Here is a 16,433-nt window from a genome sequence, read left to right on the forward strand (position 1 = left end):
TAATAACATTGTAAATTATTATTTTTTTCTTCAATAATGTATTCACTTCAATGGTTTTTGCCAAGTTTCAGTGCTTATTTGTAGTTTCACATTAGGAAATATGTGGTAGAGCCAAGCAAGCTGATCCATCCCAGCAGCCTTACAAACAAGATCTTATGTGACGAAAACCAATGAGGTTTAATGGGTCTGCACACTTTCCTGAAATGAACTTTCATTTTAAGATAGGACTTTAAAATTTCACCCAAATATGTGACTGTCTAAATTTTATTTGTCACTGAACAGCAACAGAATTGAAATAATTACACATTTCTGCTTGATTCTAAACACTCTTGGACAGTTTTGGTCCAATTCAGAGTTTTAAAGAGTCTTCTTCCTTCTGTAACACTCCCACTGTCACTCTGCAGCCTCTATGGTTTTTATTTATTTGTGAAGTTACATGTATTTTAACATAATCTGCATACATTTAGTATTAAACATCAACTTTCAGGTAAATCCACAACATACAAGCAAAAACCAGAGGGCCAAATATAAAACCTTGTTGAACTCACATTTGATAAATTTAAAAAGTCAGTTCTTAACCCATTGATTTTTACTCATTATTTATTATTATTTAAATAGAAACTAAAGCTGCAAAAATACAATTAGTGGCATTTATGACTATCTAATTCTTCTTAAGAAAAGCATTTATTATGGAGGGAATGGAAAAATTAAAATTGATTACACACGCACAAAAAAAAAAAAAGCAACATTGTTGGATCTTTATTTTCAGCTTGACTGTAAACCAGCATCACTATCATGTAAATAATTTGTAAGATGACCAGGAAGAGACTTCATAGAAATCAATATATCTCTCGGACATCATTTCCACAAGCTGATCTCAGCCGAACTCTGAGGAGACAATTAGTTTGAGGCCACAGACATAATGAGGAGCCTCGGCCCGTGCAGGCAGGCCATTAGATCAGCCAGTTATTAATGTGCAGCCAACCTGAAGGAGGCCCTGATCTCACTGTCTGTATGGAGCCTAATGCCACTTTTATGGAAATGATTGAATATGAAGTTATGTACATCATTAACAAGGCACAGGAGGGAGGAACGGAGAGCTCACTGTGGTGCTTTTAAAGACACTGTGTGGAAACTGTCAATATTTATGAATAGTTGGAAATCTGTATGAGTCATAACTAATTGAGACATTTTTACCTGTTTAAAAAAGGCAGAAAAAAATATTTAAATGGGCATTTCTTATAGGAATATATATTTGTATAATATATGCCCAGTTCCAATCTTGTATATATCTTTTATGAAATTGTCCTGAACAAAAGCTTAGCAGTCCTTGAAGGAATGTTTTTTTTATCCACCGCCTTTCATGTCGGTGCTTTAAACTGAGATGATGAGAAATGAATGTTTGACTCAATCCTGAAAATAACTGCTATAAAATATAACTATATATCTAATGCAACCAGTTAGCGCTCAGAGTAGCTTTCTTTAACTTTTAGCTTCTACCACACAAAAGCTTCAGTTCAGGATCAGTAAATTCACCAACAAAGACGAGTCGGTTGTGACAGAATTGTGCTTACTTCAAAAGTTAATCAGTTTTAGATTTACATCCAGTGACTTTCTGAGAGTTTAATCAAAATCAGATCAGTGGTTTAGAAGAAATTTTGCTAACAGACAGCTAATGGGAAAAGTTTAAACAATTGTGTGATGTGATAGAGCTCGGAGTATGCGTTGTGAATGACTCTCAGCTGCGACCACCCCAAACTTTAGCTCCATATCTGTAAAACTGTTGAAGTTATAATCATTGTTGTGTTTGATAAAGACAGTTAGCGGTGGCGGCCATCTTAAATCGGGTCAAATCCAAAAGTAAATGTAAATGATGTGCAAGTTTAACTAAAATATATCCAGTGGTTCATGATATATTTTGCTAACAGACAGACAAATGAACACGTTATGAACAACATTGCCTGCCTGTCGCCTTCCATGGCGGGCGATAAGCATCTCATCCACACCCAGCAGGTTGGAAGTCAAAGCTGCATGTCTGGAAGCTTGCTCTTTGCCATCACAGTTGTGTTGGGCTGCAGGAACAACCAGTGCAGCCTGCTGGGTCAGCAACCTGTGAGAAAATACCACGCCGGGTTGGAACAGTCTCCAAGAGGGGCAAAAGTTGAGACTTTTCTTTGAAAGCCGCCCCTTTGCGCCACTTTCTGCTCATGCTTTGGGGTGGCTAAAGCCCAATTAGGGTCGGCTGACACGCCGCTCCTTTGACGCGCAGCCATGCCTGCATACATTTGCCTATAATGAACTCCTCGCATAGATCTGCTGCTAAATGCGCCGGACAGCCTGACTGACACTCGCTTTCTGAGCCGCTCGAGTGAGAAAAGGTATGAATTTATAAGGTACACCGAAACATATCAATTCACACAACTTGGCACGCCTTTATCCGCGTCCCTTCATGCGAGAGGAGGCCGGTTCAAGTGGAGAAGAAGAGGGGATAAAACTCTGAAAGCGGTGCGGCCCACTTTGGAGAGGGGTGGGGAGGAGAGAAAGAAAGAGGGCACTTTGAATGAAATCACGCATGAACAGCGTTGAATCAGGTGCCGTTTACTCGGCCACTCTCTAATGCGATTTTGAATATTAGTCTGGCCTAAAATCCCAATCATGTCATCTGGTGGGAGTCCCATACAAGCATCATTACTATTCAAACGAGTCGCTAATGTCCCACCCGCACCCGGGCAGCTGGTCTGCTCTGCACGCAGCTTGCGCCTTTCCCGCAGGTTCCCCCCACAGAAAAACAGCCGAGCACCTTAAATATGGAGAGTTTACAAAAGGAAAAGTCAATCAAAAGGAAGGAGATGGCATTGTCTGTGAAGACTCAGGGTGAATGCTGAGTGGATCTGAAAATTGTGCAAGAAAACCTATACAAGCAAAATGCTGCCTACTTTATTTATAGGCCTAACGTACAAGCACAGCTGCAACAGGAGTGCTTTATGCGTAGGATTAGGAACATTTAAAGGAATAAAAATAGTTCATACAACAATAAGATATGTAAAAGGGAGTTAAAAACATATTTTCTTTCCACTGTTGCCTTTATGCTTGCTCAGAATGAGAGTTCTGTGATGAAGTTAGACTCAAAGCAGTCTGCTCCTCAGATAAATAATGTTAGTAACTTACTTTTTATGTATATGAATGTTTCTGTTCAGTGTCCTGAGACTACTTCTGTTGTGACTTGGCGCTATATAAATAAATTGAATTGAACTGAATTAAAAATAATAAAAACAGAAGTAAAATAAACCAGATCAAGTCTCAGGCTGTGCCGAAAGCCAAGGAATACAAACGTTTTAAAAGTGGATGACGGGGTTCATCTAATACAATATCTAATCCATAACTTTTATTGTAATTCACCAAAGGACAAATTGGAATTTCTTTACATTCAACACTGAAAGTATTTGAAACATGTCATGAACCATTGAATGAAAATGATTAAAACTCTTACAAAGTGTTCATTTGACAGCCTTTCATGACGGATTAGTATTTTGGGTCCATCAGATTCTAAATGGCCACCGAAGCTGAATTGGAAAAATAAAAATGGCTACAACTCATTTATTTTAAGAGAACATGAACTGCAGTGGTTGCTGTCTTTGACCCCTCTGACATATGTGACTGCTAAAAATGCTTTGAGTTCAAAGTTTAATTATTGCCATAAATGACAGGTGACATTGGCTGTTAGTAAAATACCTCATGAATCACTGAACTATTTACTGTAATAGAAAACGGCTGGTCATTTTTAGACAGCTAAAGCTTTGTGTGTTAGCTGAGAACATTCTCAAAATGTTTCCTGAGCCGTGCTGATTCAAGACAAGGGCAAAAAGAGTCAGAGAGGCAGGCCCCTTTAAAATTTATGTAGAAAAAATTCAGCTTGGAAATGCTGGCCATAATCAGCTAAAATGTAGCTAACAAATAATGCAGCAAAAACCTAGCTAAAAATGAAAAGCAGCAACAGGTTAAAAGTAAGGCTAGCTTAAAAGCTATCCAAAAATGAAAAGTAATTATAGGGTAGCTAAACTGTAGCAAGAAATTAGTCAAAGCTAAAACCAAAAGACCAACTAAAAGCAAAACAAATAAATAAATAAAACTTTCAAAATGCTTGATTAAAACTAAAATTTAAAATGTTAACCCAAAGTATTAAAAATGGAAGCTAACAACTCAGAGTGGCAAAACATGGCTGAATGCTAATAGTAGCAAAATGCTAACAAATACAAAATGGTACCTAAAAGCTAAAAGTAAAGGCTATAGCTGAGACACAAAAACAGCTAAATGCTAAAAGTAGAATAACAAGACATACACAGAGCCATGTTTCCTGGAGCAGATTTATGAGTACTGAAAAGAATCAAAGTTACAAAAAACACTAATCCTGACAGAGCTGAACGTTTTGATGTACAAACAGCTAAAACAGTTAAAAGTAAGCCGAAGTTCAGTCGGTACGGACAACAAGAAACAGGAAAACAAAGACTGATTCAGAGCTCAGCAACAGATTAAAAGACGTTTCTTTTCCCTCTGACCTGCAGGGAATAATAAGATCACTGTTTCAGGGACAAGGAGTAAAAGCTGTAATATTTGGCTTTTCTTTTATTTTCACTTGGACTTGCTTGAAGGTCAATAAATAAATTTAGACCAAAACAAAAAGTAATTTCTGCAACGTGGGAATGTGTGAGAAACGGGCCACGCTGCAGACTGAAACAATGATCCTGCTGAATAGACCCAGAGAAAGTTGTTTTTTTATGGCTCGACATAAAAAATGTGTTTTCCTCTGAGCACAGAGAGGGCTCGAATGGTCGGCCTTTTGAATTCAAACCAAGAGAGGTGGTGGTGGTGGTGGTGGTGAGCCGTCAGACCCCCCCGTGAAGGGAAAGCCCAGTCAAGAAGCAGTGAATGGAGATCCCTGGTGGGGCATTGCTCTCTGGATTTACCACGTTGCTCTGCAGGCAGGTTGCTCCTCTATATTCATGGCTCATTAATGACCAACCAGTTAAATCAGTGACTGTTAACCCCCCCCCCCCCATCACTCCCCCTCTCTCTATAGAGCTCCCCATAAAAACACTCCAGCTCCCAAACTCCTCTGCTTTTTAAAGTTCATCAAAGAGACTCACACTTTATGTTGTTCCAGGATGAAGATTCAAACAATGTGATGAACGTATTTTAAATTCTTATTTTTTCTATTCATAAAATGTACTCGCTGCAATCGATAACATCCGAAATAAATAGTGTATCTTGAATTACATGAAATGATGCAGATTTAAGGATCTTCAATGAAATGCAGGTACGCGCTCAACGTAAACAAAAGCTGAATCCTCTAAAAGCCACGTGGAAGCTTGAGTCACCGGACATTAGACGGGTCCTAGTCTGTGCGGTGAAAACAGATATTGTGTATAATCTGGGAGATGTTTTGCTAATTCTAAAAAGAAAAGAGAAAGAATGAGAAATAAAACAGTTGAAAACAAACATCAGGGGTGAATGATGAAGACTGAGCTCGACATTCAAACACCAAACTTTTTCTAGTGTTGCCATTTCAAACCTTTTTATCTGCACACTTTACGTCATCAGCATCAAAACTGGCTCCATTCAAAAAGGCTCTTCCATGACGTCACACTTGTCGACACAACAGACTAATGTTCAGGCTGCTGTTTAATATACGGTATTATATTACATAATTATAGTTTAGAATATTAGATCCTTATATACTGTTTCTTTTTCAAATTTGATGTTTTTGCTATTTTTTGGGTGTATAGGACCTTGAGTACACAATTTCATCCCACCTCATGTACCACGTGTGATGCGAATGACAATAAAAACCTTGAACCTTGTAAACAAACACATTTTGTTGGCACCTGTTCACAAATTCTGCTGATATTTTTTATTTATTTAGGGACATCTTAACCTTCGATCTGAGAAACATTCAGTTTCTAACTGGATGATTTTGTCTTTAGCGCCGTTAATCTCTTTAAAGAGACGCATGCTCTTCTATGATTTCACATTATTGCCCAAGCAAGGAAACTAATTTCGTTTATTTTATTTTATCTTTAGATCTTTAAGTAACAGCATACATTCTTTCCAAACCAAAGGAATAACTCATTGCGCAGAGAGAGCGCATGCAGCTGCAGCGCGGGACGGGGATGGCGCAAACATTGCGCCTTTTGACTCGCGTGTCCTTCGGAGGAAGAGACTGAGGAGAGGGCAGGGGGAGGGTGTTTGACGCGGGTGGGGGGCTTAGAGGAGCGCCTGAACTCTTTGGATGTTTAGAGAACTCCCTTTCCCCTCCATAAAATAAGAACCAGCGCGTTCATCCTGACAGAATGATGTTTGGGCACATTATTGTTGCAGCAGCCACGAGACACGTGACTCAGAGGGCAAAGTGGAAAGGTCAGAGGTCACTTCGGTCACGGTCTGAGGTCCTCGCGCCCACAGGTTGTTGTCCATCCTCTGTGCGGACACTGACTTGAATCCCGCACATCTTTTGAACGCACCGGGAGGTGAAGGTCCAAGACCTCCAGCCCATGAAGACAGTTTCATTATTTATGATTTTATATCATTTTAATCGACGGTGTTTGCATCATTAGTTTAATTAAGAATAAAATATGCAAATGAATACCAAATAAATTAATCACTGAGCATGCTACAACAGAAAAGTACGCTTCTTACAGTAACTGCAGAGTTTCAATAGTTGCTTATAAAAAAATGCTCGTGACATAATAATGGATTCCACAACGCGGCTAAAACTGATCGATCATTCAAACAATTAATCTGGATTAAATCCTGAACAAACAACATCTGAGATTACACTGATCCTGGAGCGGTGTTATTTAATTTAATTTAATTTAATTTATTTTTATAAAATTTTATTTAATTAAATTACATTAAATGTTATTTTATTTTATAAATAAAAACTCCAAGCGTAAATATTATTATTATTATTATTATTATTATTATTATTAATATTATTATTATTATTTTGCCTGTCACTTTTCATCGCTCATTATTTAAATAAAAATTTTTAAAGGAAAAAAAAAACATTTATAATTTATATTATTTCTCCATATTTTGAGCCAGGTTGTGTTTTCAGAGCAAACCTCCGTGAACGCAGCACGGAGAGAAAACCGTTTGTGTGTGTGCGTGCGTGCGTGTGCGCGCGCCTCGTGAAGATGCTGATGGTGTTGTCCTCTCTCCTCCTGCTGCTGGTCCTGTCCTGTCGGTACCTGCCCGGCCCGGCCCGGCACACGCCGGGACTCAATAGAAGTTAACAAGTCCTCGAAACTTGGCTGCGCCTTTTGTTGAAGCGGGGACTGAAGAGGGGGGGCTGGGGGGGCAGCGGGGCCCTTTGATGCACGAGGAGCCCTAAGAATGGCAGCCAAGTAGATTTAAAGTAGCCACCGATTCCCCCCCACCCCCCTCCCCCCGCCCCCCAAAAAGGCCAGTGAAAGGAAAGAAAGGCGCGGGGTGAGGATTTATGGAGGAATTATTCCGTGGATTTGTCACTTCAAATATCGGACCTGTCGTGGGGACAAAGCCTCATGCTGAGGATTAATGGCCGCTCCGGACCTTTGATAGCGCGCGCTCCTTTCTCCGGCCTTGACAAATTGGATTTCTGGGATGGGAAGGTCGCGGGGGCTCTTTGTGTCTCCTGAACGTGCTGGAGAAGCTCTTTATGCGGCCGAGTCCGTGTGAGCGAACCGGCCCGGTTCCCCTCCGCACACAGCTGCTGGGAGAGCCCAACTCTCTCACACTCACACGCACACACACACGAACACACACACGAACACACACAGGAACACACACCTAGTGCTGTTGCAAACTCAGGACCGCTCCCTCCTCCTCCCCCCGTAAACCAGCATCACCTCTCTGCAGCACCCTCCCTTCTTCACGCACACACTTGCATCCTCAAATAGAGAGGTCGGGTGTGTGTGTGTGTGAGAGAGAGAGGGGGTGGGGGGCACCTCACCCTGCTCCATCACTAGAAAAGCCGGAGAGCAAAACGCCACCGCGTCACTCTGAGGACGGATATCGGCCTCTCCTCATCCTCCTCATCCTCCTCCTCCTCTTCCCGGCGCGCGCTCTCTCTCTTCCTCTCGTCCCCATTTGGGTCTTCATGGTTCTGATCTCCCCCCGCGCCATGCAAGCCACCCGGGCGCCCACCACCTCCACGGTCAGCGTGTTCGCAGACTGCAGCATCCCGGCCGGGCTCCGGATCGGACCGGTACCGGGCCTATGCAAACTGGGGAAGTACGTGTCGGACCGGAAGGAAACTGGGCCAAAGAAAAAAGTAAGTCCCACACATTTAAGTAGGAAAAAAAAAAAAAACCTTTTCCCGTCTTGAGAATTATTATTATTATTTTTTTTTTTTCTGTTTGGAACATCTCTACTTTTATTTATTTTTAAAATAAAAATATTTAGCACATATTTTTGGAGGACCACAAGTTAAATTGGACCGTGTCCCCCTGCCTGTCACACCCTCTGGGCCTGGGTTTATTCAGCTCTTTGGCCTGTCAGCGAGATGCTCCTCGTCCCGCATGATGGGCTGCGGGGCTCCATGCGGGACCGACGGGGCCGCTGGCCCCACAAGCCCATCAGATGCTTCCGAAGTCCGGGGGGGGGGGCTTCATCCAGTGGCCACGAGGAAAATATTAACAAACAAACAAACAAACAAATAAATCATAGTGGTTGTTTGGATGCAGCTCCAGCGCGCGAGGAATTAAAAACACAACTTAAGGAATTTCTAACTCTTTCACTGTGAAGCGCTGATTTTTGGTTGAAGCTGTCAACAGCTCGTGATTGATGCGTCTAAATGCGTGCCCTCCAGGGCTGCAGGGGTGTGTGTGCGTGTGTGTGTGTGCGTGTGTGTGGAGGGGGGATCATCAGGTGCAATCTCCGTGTCAAATGTCACGCTTCCGTCCTTAATGTCCTCGAACAGTTTAGAAACGCTCTGACACTCCTCAAATTCGTTTCCCATATCAAGTCAATTAGGCCCCGCGTGGCACAGTGTGTGTGTGTGTGCGCGCGCGCGTGTGTTATTTCAGGAGATCCTCAGCAGAGCGGATAAAGACGCATTAAGTGCGCTTTGGTGACAAACACCTCCACGTCCTCCTGCTGACACTCAGGTCAGACTGCGGCTCAGATCTCTTAAAAAAATGGAACAGAACGAAAAAAGTGTCTTTTAGATGATTTTGAAGGTTCGTGGATTTATAGGAGGGAAAAATCTCACGTTGGGCTCAACATTAAGGTCTCGTCTTGTTTCAGATCCGCCTGATCCGCGGGGAGTTTGTGGACGAGTCCGGCTGTCCCGTGCCGGACTGGATCGGGTTCATCCGCGCCGCGAGGAGCAGCCAGGAGCAGAACCTGGAGGCGGTGTCGGACCTACCTGGAGGACAGGTGAGTCTCCCTCAGCATCTCAGGAAGCTTTGCCTGCGTTCTTCTTCAAACACCACAACTTGGTCTTTTATTCACTGAATTATCATTTTAAAGATTTTCTACCGCGCGCTGAGAGAAATCCCGGCGGGAGAGGAGCTCAGCGTGTGGTACTCCAACACCCTGGCCCAGTGGTTCGATATCCCCACCACGGCCACTCCCACGCACGACGAGAAAGGTAAACAAGAATCTTATTAATAATTATGTGGCCTTTTGGCACAATAATAATAATAATAATAATAATAATAATAATAATAATAATAATAATAATAATAATAATAATAATTGTATGTCTTGATAAAAATTATTAAGTTTTATTGGATCTTTTTTCCCATTAAACCAGTTTATTTTTCTATTCCCCCCCTATTTTATTTAGTACAAAATATGAATTTATTATTTACTAGGAAAAAACAAATATTTTCGTTTTTGTCTGCACAGTTAAGTTTATTTTCCGAACTTTTTTTTTTTGAAAGACTAAAAACAAACAAATTAAAAGCAATCGAAATGAATCCAAAATTAATTTCTAATCTGAAAAATGCAGCAATTTGGGGCCATTTTATAGTGATCTTCTCAACGAGTTGTGCTAGTTTGATAAACATCAAACAAACAAACAAACAAAAAAACACCTTTCTTATAATGTTTGCTTTTGCGCATTAAAAAATAAAAAATAAATTAAAAATGAGGACAGATTAAAAATATATATTTCATAGAAAGACATCAAACCAGCGGCTCAAACCTACAGATTGAATTTCCTTCACAGTATTAAAAATGTTGATCTGATATGTTTTTGGTTTGTGTTGAACTCTTTAATCCGTTTAAGTGAGTTAGTAAAGGTAATTTCTGTGTTTGAGCTTCGGGATTAAAAGTCTGATCTGCAGCTCAGCAGGGAATAATCCTAATATTCCTAATCCAATTATTAGGCTATCCAAAGATGAGATAAAACACATCCTTCAACAGACGGTAACTTTTAGACATATTGTTCCGAGCTAAGGCCTTTTATGGCTCATTTATCCAAGCGGAAGTAATTTTGATATGACATCAGACCCAAATTAAGAGGAAAATAATCCGTTTGATAAAGTAATTATGGTGCTTGAAACACAGATTAAAATCAGAAAGTGAAGCTTCGCTGTGGGCCACAAAAACAAGATTCAGCCGCCAATCACCCCGTCATTAATATTCATGTGTTCAAAAGCTAATAATTCAAAAACAAGTGCTTCACGGTGAATTAGGTGGGTGCGTTAAGGTATTGTAGCCTAATGAATGCTAACTTTTATGTGGGGGGTGTCTATTGCCCTGATTCTCCTGCCCAGCACACCGTGTGCGCTCCTGGACATACCCCCCCCCCCCCCCCCCCCACACACACACACACCCCTCCTCTTTATGAGGCGTCAACAGATGGGCCGCCGCCATTGTTTCTGGAGACTTGCGATTTCAAGCAACAGCTGCTGTCACTTCCACGGGAAAGCGCGCAGAGAGGGAAAGGGCCGCGCTCAATGGCCCCGCTCCGGAGCGCCAGATTGGGCTGGGCGTTTGCCCTTTTGATGGGGATCATAAACAATGGCCTGCATGAGGATTACAAAATCATTACATCTATATTATCTTTTGAGTGCCCGACTGGGGGTCATTTGGATGGCTCACTGTGTCTATTACCATTTGGCACAAGATCTTAGAGGCAGAATTTAAACCACCGGGGCCTGGTTTCCATCAGTCATTTTAGTGGATTATTTTTTTTTTTTTGGGAATGTATGGAAAATAATGAAGTAAAAACTAAAATTCGATTTTTATTGATTTGTTTTAAGCCTACTGTTTTTGTTCTACAGGTTACTAAAACATTGTTTTATTTTACGCACGAGTGACGCATTTTGCAGAAATTAATGCACATAACAATTATGTGTCTAATAAGTGATCAATATTTAGTTATATTTTATATCGTGAATATTTATGCGAGGGGAAGGTGTTTTAGTTTTAGAATCTTGTAGAAGAATGCTTTATTTTCTTGATATTTGAATAATTTCCCCCACGGATATGGATTTTACGCACAGAAATAAACGCATCTTTTAGAGTACAAAGTGTTTAATAAATGATTAGTTTAGGTATCTGGTTGTGTTGTTTGGCTACGGAGTGGGTTTGAGCTCTGGAAGGAGAATGTTTTACGTTCTAAAAGTTAGCCTATCTGAATTTTACGCACGGATTTGGATTTTACGCACAGTGATAACGTCTCCATAGTGATCCAGATAAAGCTCATGATTCAAATCCTGTTTTATTTGTTTTTCTACAGGTGATGAGCGTTACATCTGCTGGTACTGCTGGAGAATATTCAAATACCCGAACACTCTCAAGGCCCACGTCCACTTCCACTGTGCTCTGAGCAACGGGCGGGGGTTTGTGAGCAGCGAGCAGGCCAGAGGCACAGAGTCCTTCAGCAGGTCCCCCAAATCCGGAGACATTTCCAACACCTCCACCTCTCCCAGGAGCAGCCACAGTAACTCATCAGGCTCAGACTCCGGCAGGAGGGCGGTGTCCTCCTCTCCGTTCCTAAACAAAACGCGAGTGTCAAAGAAAAGCAGCTCCGAGGAGCAGGACAGGGCCCTTGATATGAGCGTCACGTCAGTCAGAAACCAGGGACACCTCCTCGGTCTGGGCGCTACCTCTTCAGTGCTGGCCAGTATGGAATTCCACCCGGGCGTGCGCTCCGCCTTTAAGCCCACTGGCGTCTCCAAAGTCCTGGATCCTTCCAGAGAGGAGGCAAACGGAAAGTTGAGCGGCTTCGGCTTCACTAAACTCATCGGGAGCATGAAACCAATCCGCAGCTTGGGAGAGGGCCTGAACGGAGGCGGAGGTCACCCGCCAAAGTGCGCGCCCGCTATTATTGACTCCACATCTCAGATGGTTCCGTGCGCAAACCCGATCCGGGGTTTCCCGTTGCTGCAACACGTGGAGGAAACCTCGGCTTTTAAACACGTGGAGAGCCGGATGCACTCCGGCCTGTCCCCGGCCCGTTACCCCCAGATGCCGCCTGGGCTTCACTTTGAGAGGTTCTCCCTCCCTCACTTTGACGGAGTGAAGTCCTACAGCGGAGACTGTAACCTCCCTCTGATGCCCTTCACCGTCTATAACGGAGAGCTTCTGTACAGCTCGCCCTACTACCCGCTCAAGTTCCACTTCAGCAACCTCCTCAAGTACCCAGATTCCGTGCCCTACTTCGGCGCGCCCCCTCTGAGCCAGGAGCTGGGCTCCATCACCAACATAGACCGGGAGATCGCCATGCACACGCAGCAGCTGTCGGAGATCGCTGCAGAGAAGAGCCGGACGCGCATGGACCCCATCCCCACCGGGAGCGCGGGCGGCACCGGGTCGGGCAAGCCCAAGAAGGGACACCTGTGTCTGTACTGCGGCAAGCTGTACTCCCGGAAGTACGGCCTGAAAATTCACATGAGGACTCACACGGGCTACAAGCCGCTCAAGTGCAAAGTGTGTTTCAGGCCCTTCGGAGACCCGAGCAACCTGAACAAACACATCCGGCTGCACGCGGAGGGAAACACGCCCTACAGGTGCGACTTCTGCGGGAAGGTGCTGGTCCGGAGGCGGGACCTGGAGAGGCACGTGAAGTCCAGACACCCCGGACAGACCGTGAAGAAACTGGACGAGAAGCCAGGAGGTCTGTTCGAGGACGCGGAGCAGAAGAGCGACAGCGACGTGGACGTTTGTTTCACTGACGAGCAGAGCGACCAGGAGTCCAGCAAGAACAACGACTGAGACGTCCACACACACACACACACACACACACACACACACACACACACACACACACACACACACACACACACACACACACAACAACACACACACACACACACACACACACACACACACACACACACACACACACACACACACACACACACACACACACACACACACAGTAAACTGAAGAAGAAAACAAAGTAACCAGGTTACCCTTTGGTCGTTTTTAAAATGATCTAATTTGATGTGAAACACTTGGAATATTGTGTTTTGTCTCACACATTAGACAAGTCGGCATGTGCGTTCAGCTCGTTAAAATAATTAAAAACTAAAAGAAAGAAAGAAAAAGCAAACAGGCCTGAAAGTCTCCTCCTGGTCGTGTCTGGTTTGAATGCCAATCATCATAATGATGCAAACAAACAAACAAACAAACAAACAAACAAACAACTCTCTTTATTCGTGCGCTTCAACGCTGCGCACAAAACAAGAACATCAGGTGCGCGCGCTTTCCTTTTGACACTAAAAGCTGTCAGAGCTGAACACGACGCTTGGTAAATTTGACTCTTTCCAGGAACACAAATATCTTTGTCTCTCCTGTAGAAATAATAAAAATAGAAATAATGAGCAGAACTCCTGACCCAAAAACACGAATTACAAAATCTGTCTTCACTGAAATGTTGTGATTCCATAAATTCCTTTGCATTCATGTTTGTGAACCATTTCCTCTAAACTGTCTGTTGCACTTTAAAAACAACAATGTGTTTATTTTATGTTCAAGACCCCCCCCCCCCCCCCCTTCAAAAACAGACACTGTACTTAAATTTGCACTTTTTCAAACGAGCTGTTCTTCAGGAAGCTTCCAGTTTATTTAAGGAATATAAGCAGAGAGAAAATGTATAGAGTTATGTAAAGAATGATATTCCATATGTCAGTGCTGTACAAGTGTTGATAAGTGATGCTGTCTATAGGAGGGTGATATTTTACTTGTAATAATTAAGTGGTTGATTTTTTAATAAATTTAATTTAAAACCTTAAAGGGTGTTTGGAATATATATATATTTTTTAAATTATGACACTTTTGAGTTTCTTCAACAGGATGGGGATCAGTTCTCTACATTCAGCCCTGATTTTTAAGAATGGTGAAGCCACGAGTAACTAACGCTAAAGATGAATTTAATTTATTTATTTTAATACATTTAAATATATATATGTTAATTATTTACCATATCCTTTCCAGTAGACATTTATTTCTTTATAATTTAAGAAATAAAAAAAAAGTGATATATTCAAATAGTGTAACAAAAGAAAAAAAAATGAAATGTGTGACTGACTGATGACAATAAAGCACCTTGTTTACAAACAAACAAACAAACAAACAAAAAAACAAGAGCTTGATCTGTTTCCTCTGTCTGGCTGTTTGCTGACTGCCTGCAGCCTTTCTTTAGAGGAAATAAAGTTACAATTAATCTGGAACATGACGAAATATGTGCACACTGTAAATGACTAAAAAACAAACAATGAAAAAAACAAACAAACAATGAAACAAACAAACATTAAACTAGTAAAAGGTTGTGGAGAAATGAACAGCAAAGATAATGTGCAAACCAGACCGACGTGTTGCTGATCCACGTCTGCTTTGAAAATAAAATGAAATAAAACCGACAAATCATAAAAATTTATATTTTGCACCTTTAAAATAAAACAAGCTTTTAAACCAATGGTTTGTGAACTTTAATGATTGGGGGTGCAGTGGGGGCTGAGAAATAGCTTTTCTTAAATCATGCATGACTGAACAAAAACAAATAAATGAATGAATAAATAATTAAATAAATAATTTGTTTTAAATGACATTAGGTAAATGTCTATTTTTGTTAACATGTCCATGTCTCCACAGTCAGAAAGTATCTGCATCTTTTTCAGTGTGTTCGTCAAATCTTTCAACTTTGATGTAAAAACTTCTGAATCTTCAAACTCCTGTTTTGGTTGGTTTAAATCCTTCAGCTCTGCTGTGCATCTGCAGGAACGCTGGTTTATGTTTACAGCTTATTAATAATAGTTCACTGATGCATCACAGCTAGAGATACAAACTCAATTTCTCTAAATAAAGACAGCAAGAAAGAACAAATAAATAAATAGATAAATATATATATATAAAACATAAGCTTTATCAATCCATTGATTTTATCAAAGTTGTACAGGTCAAAGGGAGAAAGTGGACTTCCCTCTCCCCGGTGACACTCTCCAGCTCCTCCTGGGGGATTCCACGACGTGCCAAGACCTGAGAGAATACTCGATCCGTCCAGTGGGTTCTGCCCCGGAGTCCCTTCTCAGAAACAGCTCCAGGAGCTTCCTAACCAGATGCTCAATCCTCCTCAGCTGACTTCTTTCAATGTAGAGGAGGAGCAGCTCCTCTGGATGCAGGAGGACGGAGCTCCTCACCAGCTGAGACTGAGCTCGGCCACCCTGTAGTAACCTGTGTTAAAGATGTAAAGGAATAAATTGGGTCAATGTGGGGTACCACATCTTGGCCATCCCTTACTGGACTTGTGTATTCAGGTTCCTGGCATGGCTCCAGCTTTGGTTCTGACCTTGTTCCTGTTTGCTCTGAAGCAAGAGACACGATGAAAATGATCTATAGTTAAACACAGGACACAGAGTGGGACAGATTAGTGAGAAGAATAAAAACCACTGGAGATGTCAACAAGCTTCCCAACATGACAAAACTCAAAAATAAATGAAAGGCCTTCAAGAAATGCAACTCGCCCGCCACCTCATGCCAGACTTTAAACTGACATCGTTTTATAACATGAATGGACAGAGCTGTGTTGGTTAGTATTAAACAAAATGTTGTGCTTGAAAATATTGTAAATACACTTGAAGTTAAGTCAGTCTGTTAGCAAAACATCTCATGAATCGTTAAGTGTTTTAGACATTATTTATAAAAGTACATTCAAGGCTTGACTAAAACTATTATTGATCAACGTAAGATGATCAGAACGTAAAAGTGTGGTGGGAAAGAAAGGATGCGTTGTAATCTAATAATAACAATTGTAACAACAACAACAACAACATTCAGTTAAAAGAACATGTATTGGACGTGACTGCCTTTATGTGAAGAACCCCCCCACCCCACCCCACCACCAATAATCACTGTAGTTTTTGCCCTTTCTAGCTGCTCATTTTACCTTGCAGTCAGTCAGTCAGTCAGTCAGTCAGTCAGTCAGTCAGTCAGTCAG

The 16,433-nt window shown here is 41.8% G+C and overlaps 1 protein-coding gene across 1 annotated transcript; it reads left to right on the forward strand.

Annotated features, from left to right (window-relative positions):
- The first annotated feature begins 8,039 nt into the window (after nucleotides 1-8,039).
- prdm13 (PR domain containing 13) lies at nucleotides 8,040-13,271 on the forward strand. Its single transcript, XM_037677156.1, has 4 exons — nucleotides 8,040-8,311; nucleotides 9,286-9,417; nucleotides 9,511-9,631; nucleotides 11,732-13,271. The coding sequence occupies exons 1-4, from the start codon at nucleotides 8,138-8,140 to the stop codon at nucleotides 13,207-13,209; spliced, it is 1,905 nt and encodes a 634-aa protein (XP_037533084.1). The 5' UTR covers nucleotides 8,040-8,137; the 3' UTR covers nucleotides 13,210-13,271.
- Nucleotides 13,272-16,433: the final 3,162 nt, after the last annotated feature.

The sequence above is a fragment of the Nematolebias whitei genome, chromosome 5 (assembly GCF_014905685.2).
Source record: "Nematolebias whitei isolate Nwh7 chromosome 5, NemWhi1, whole genome shotgun sequence".
In the NCBI taxonomy this organism is placed as follows: Eukaryota; Metazoa; Chordata; class Actinopteri; order Cyprinodontiformes; family Rivulidae; genus Nematolebias; species Nematolebias whitei.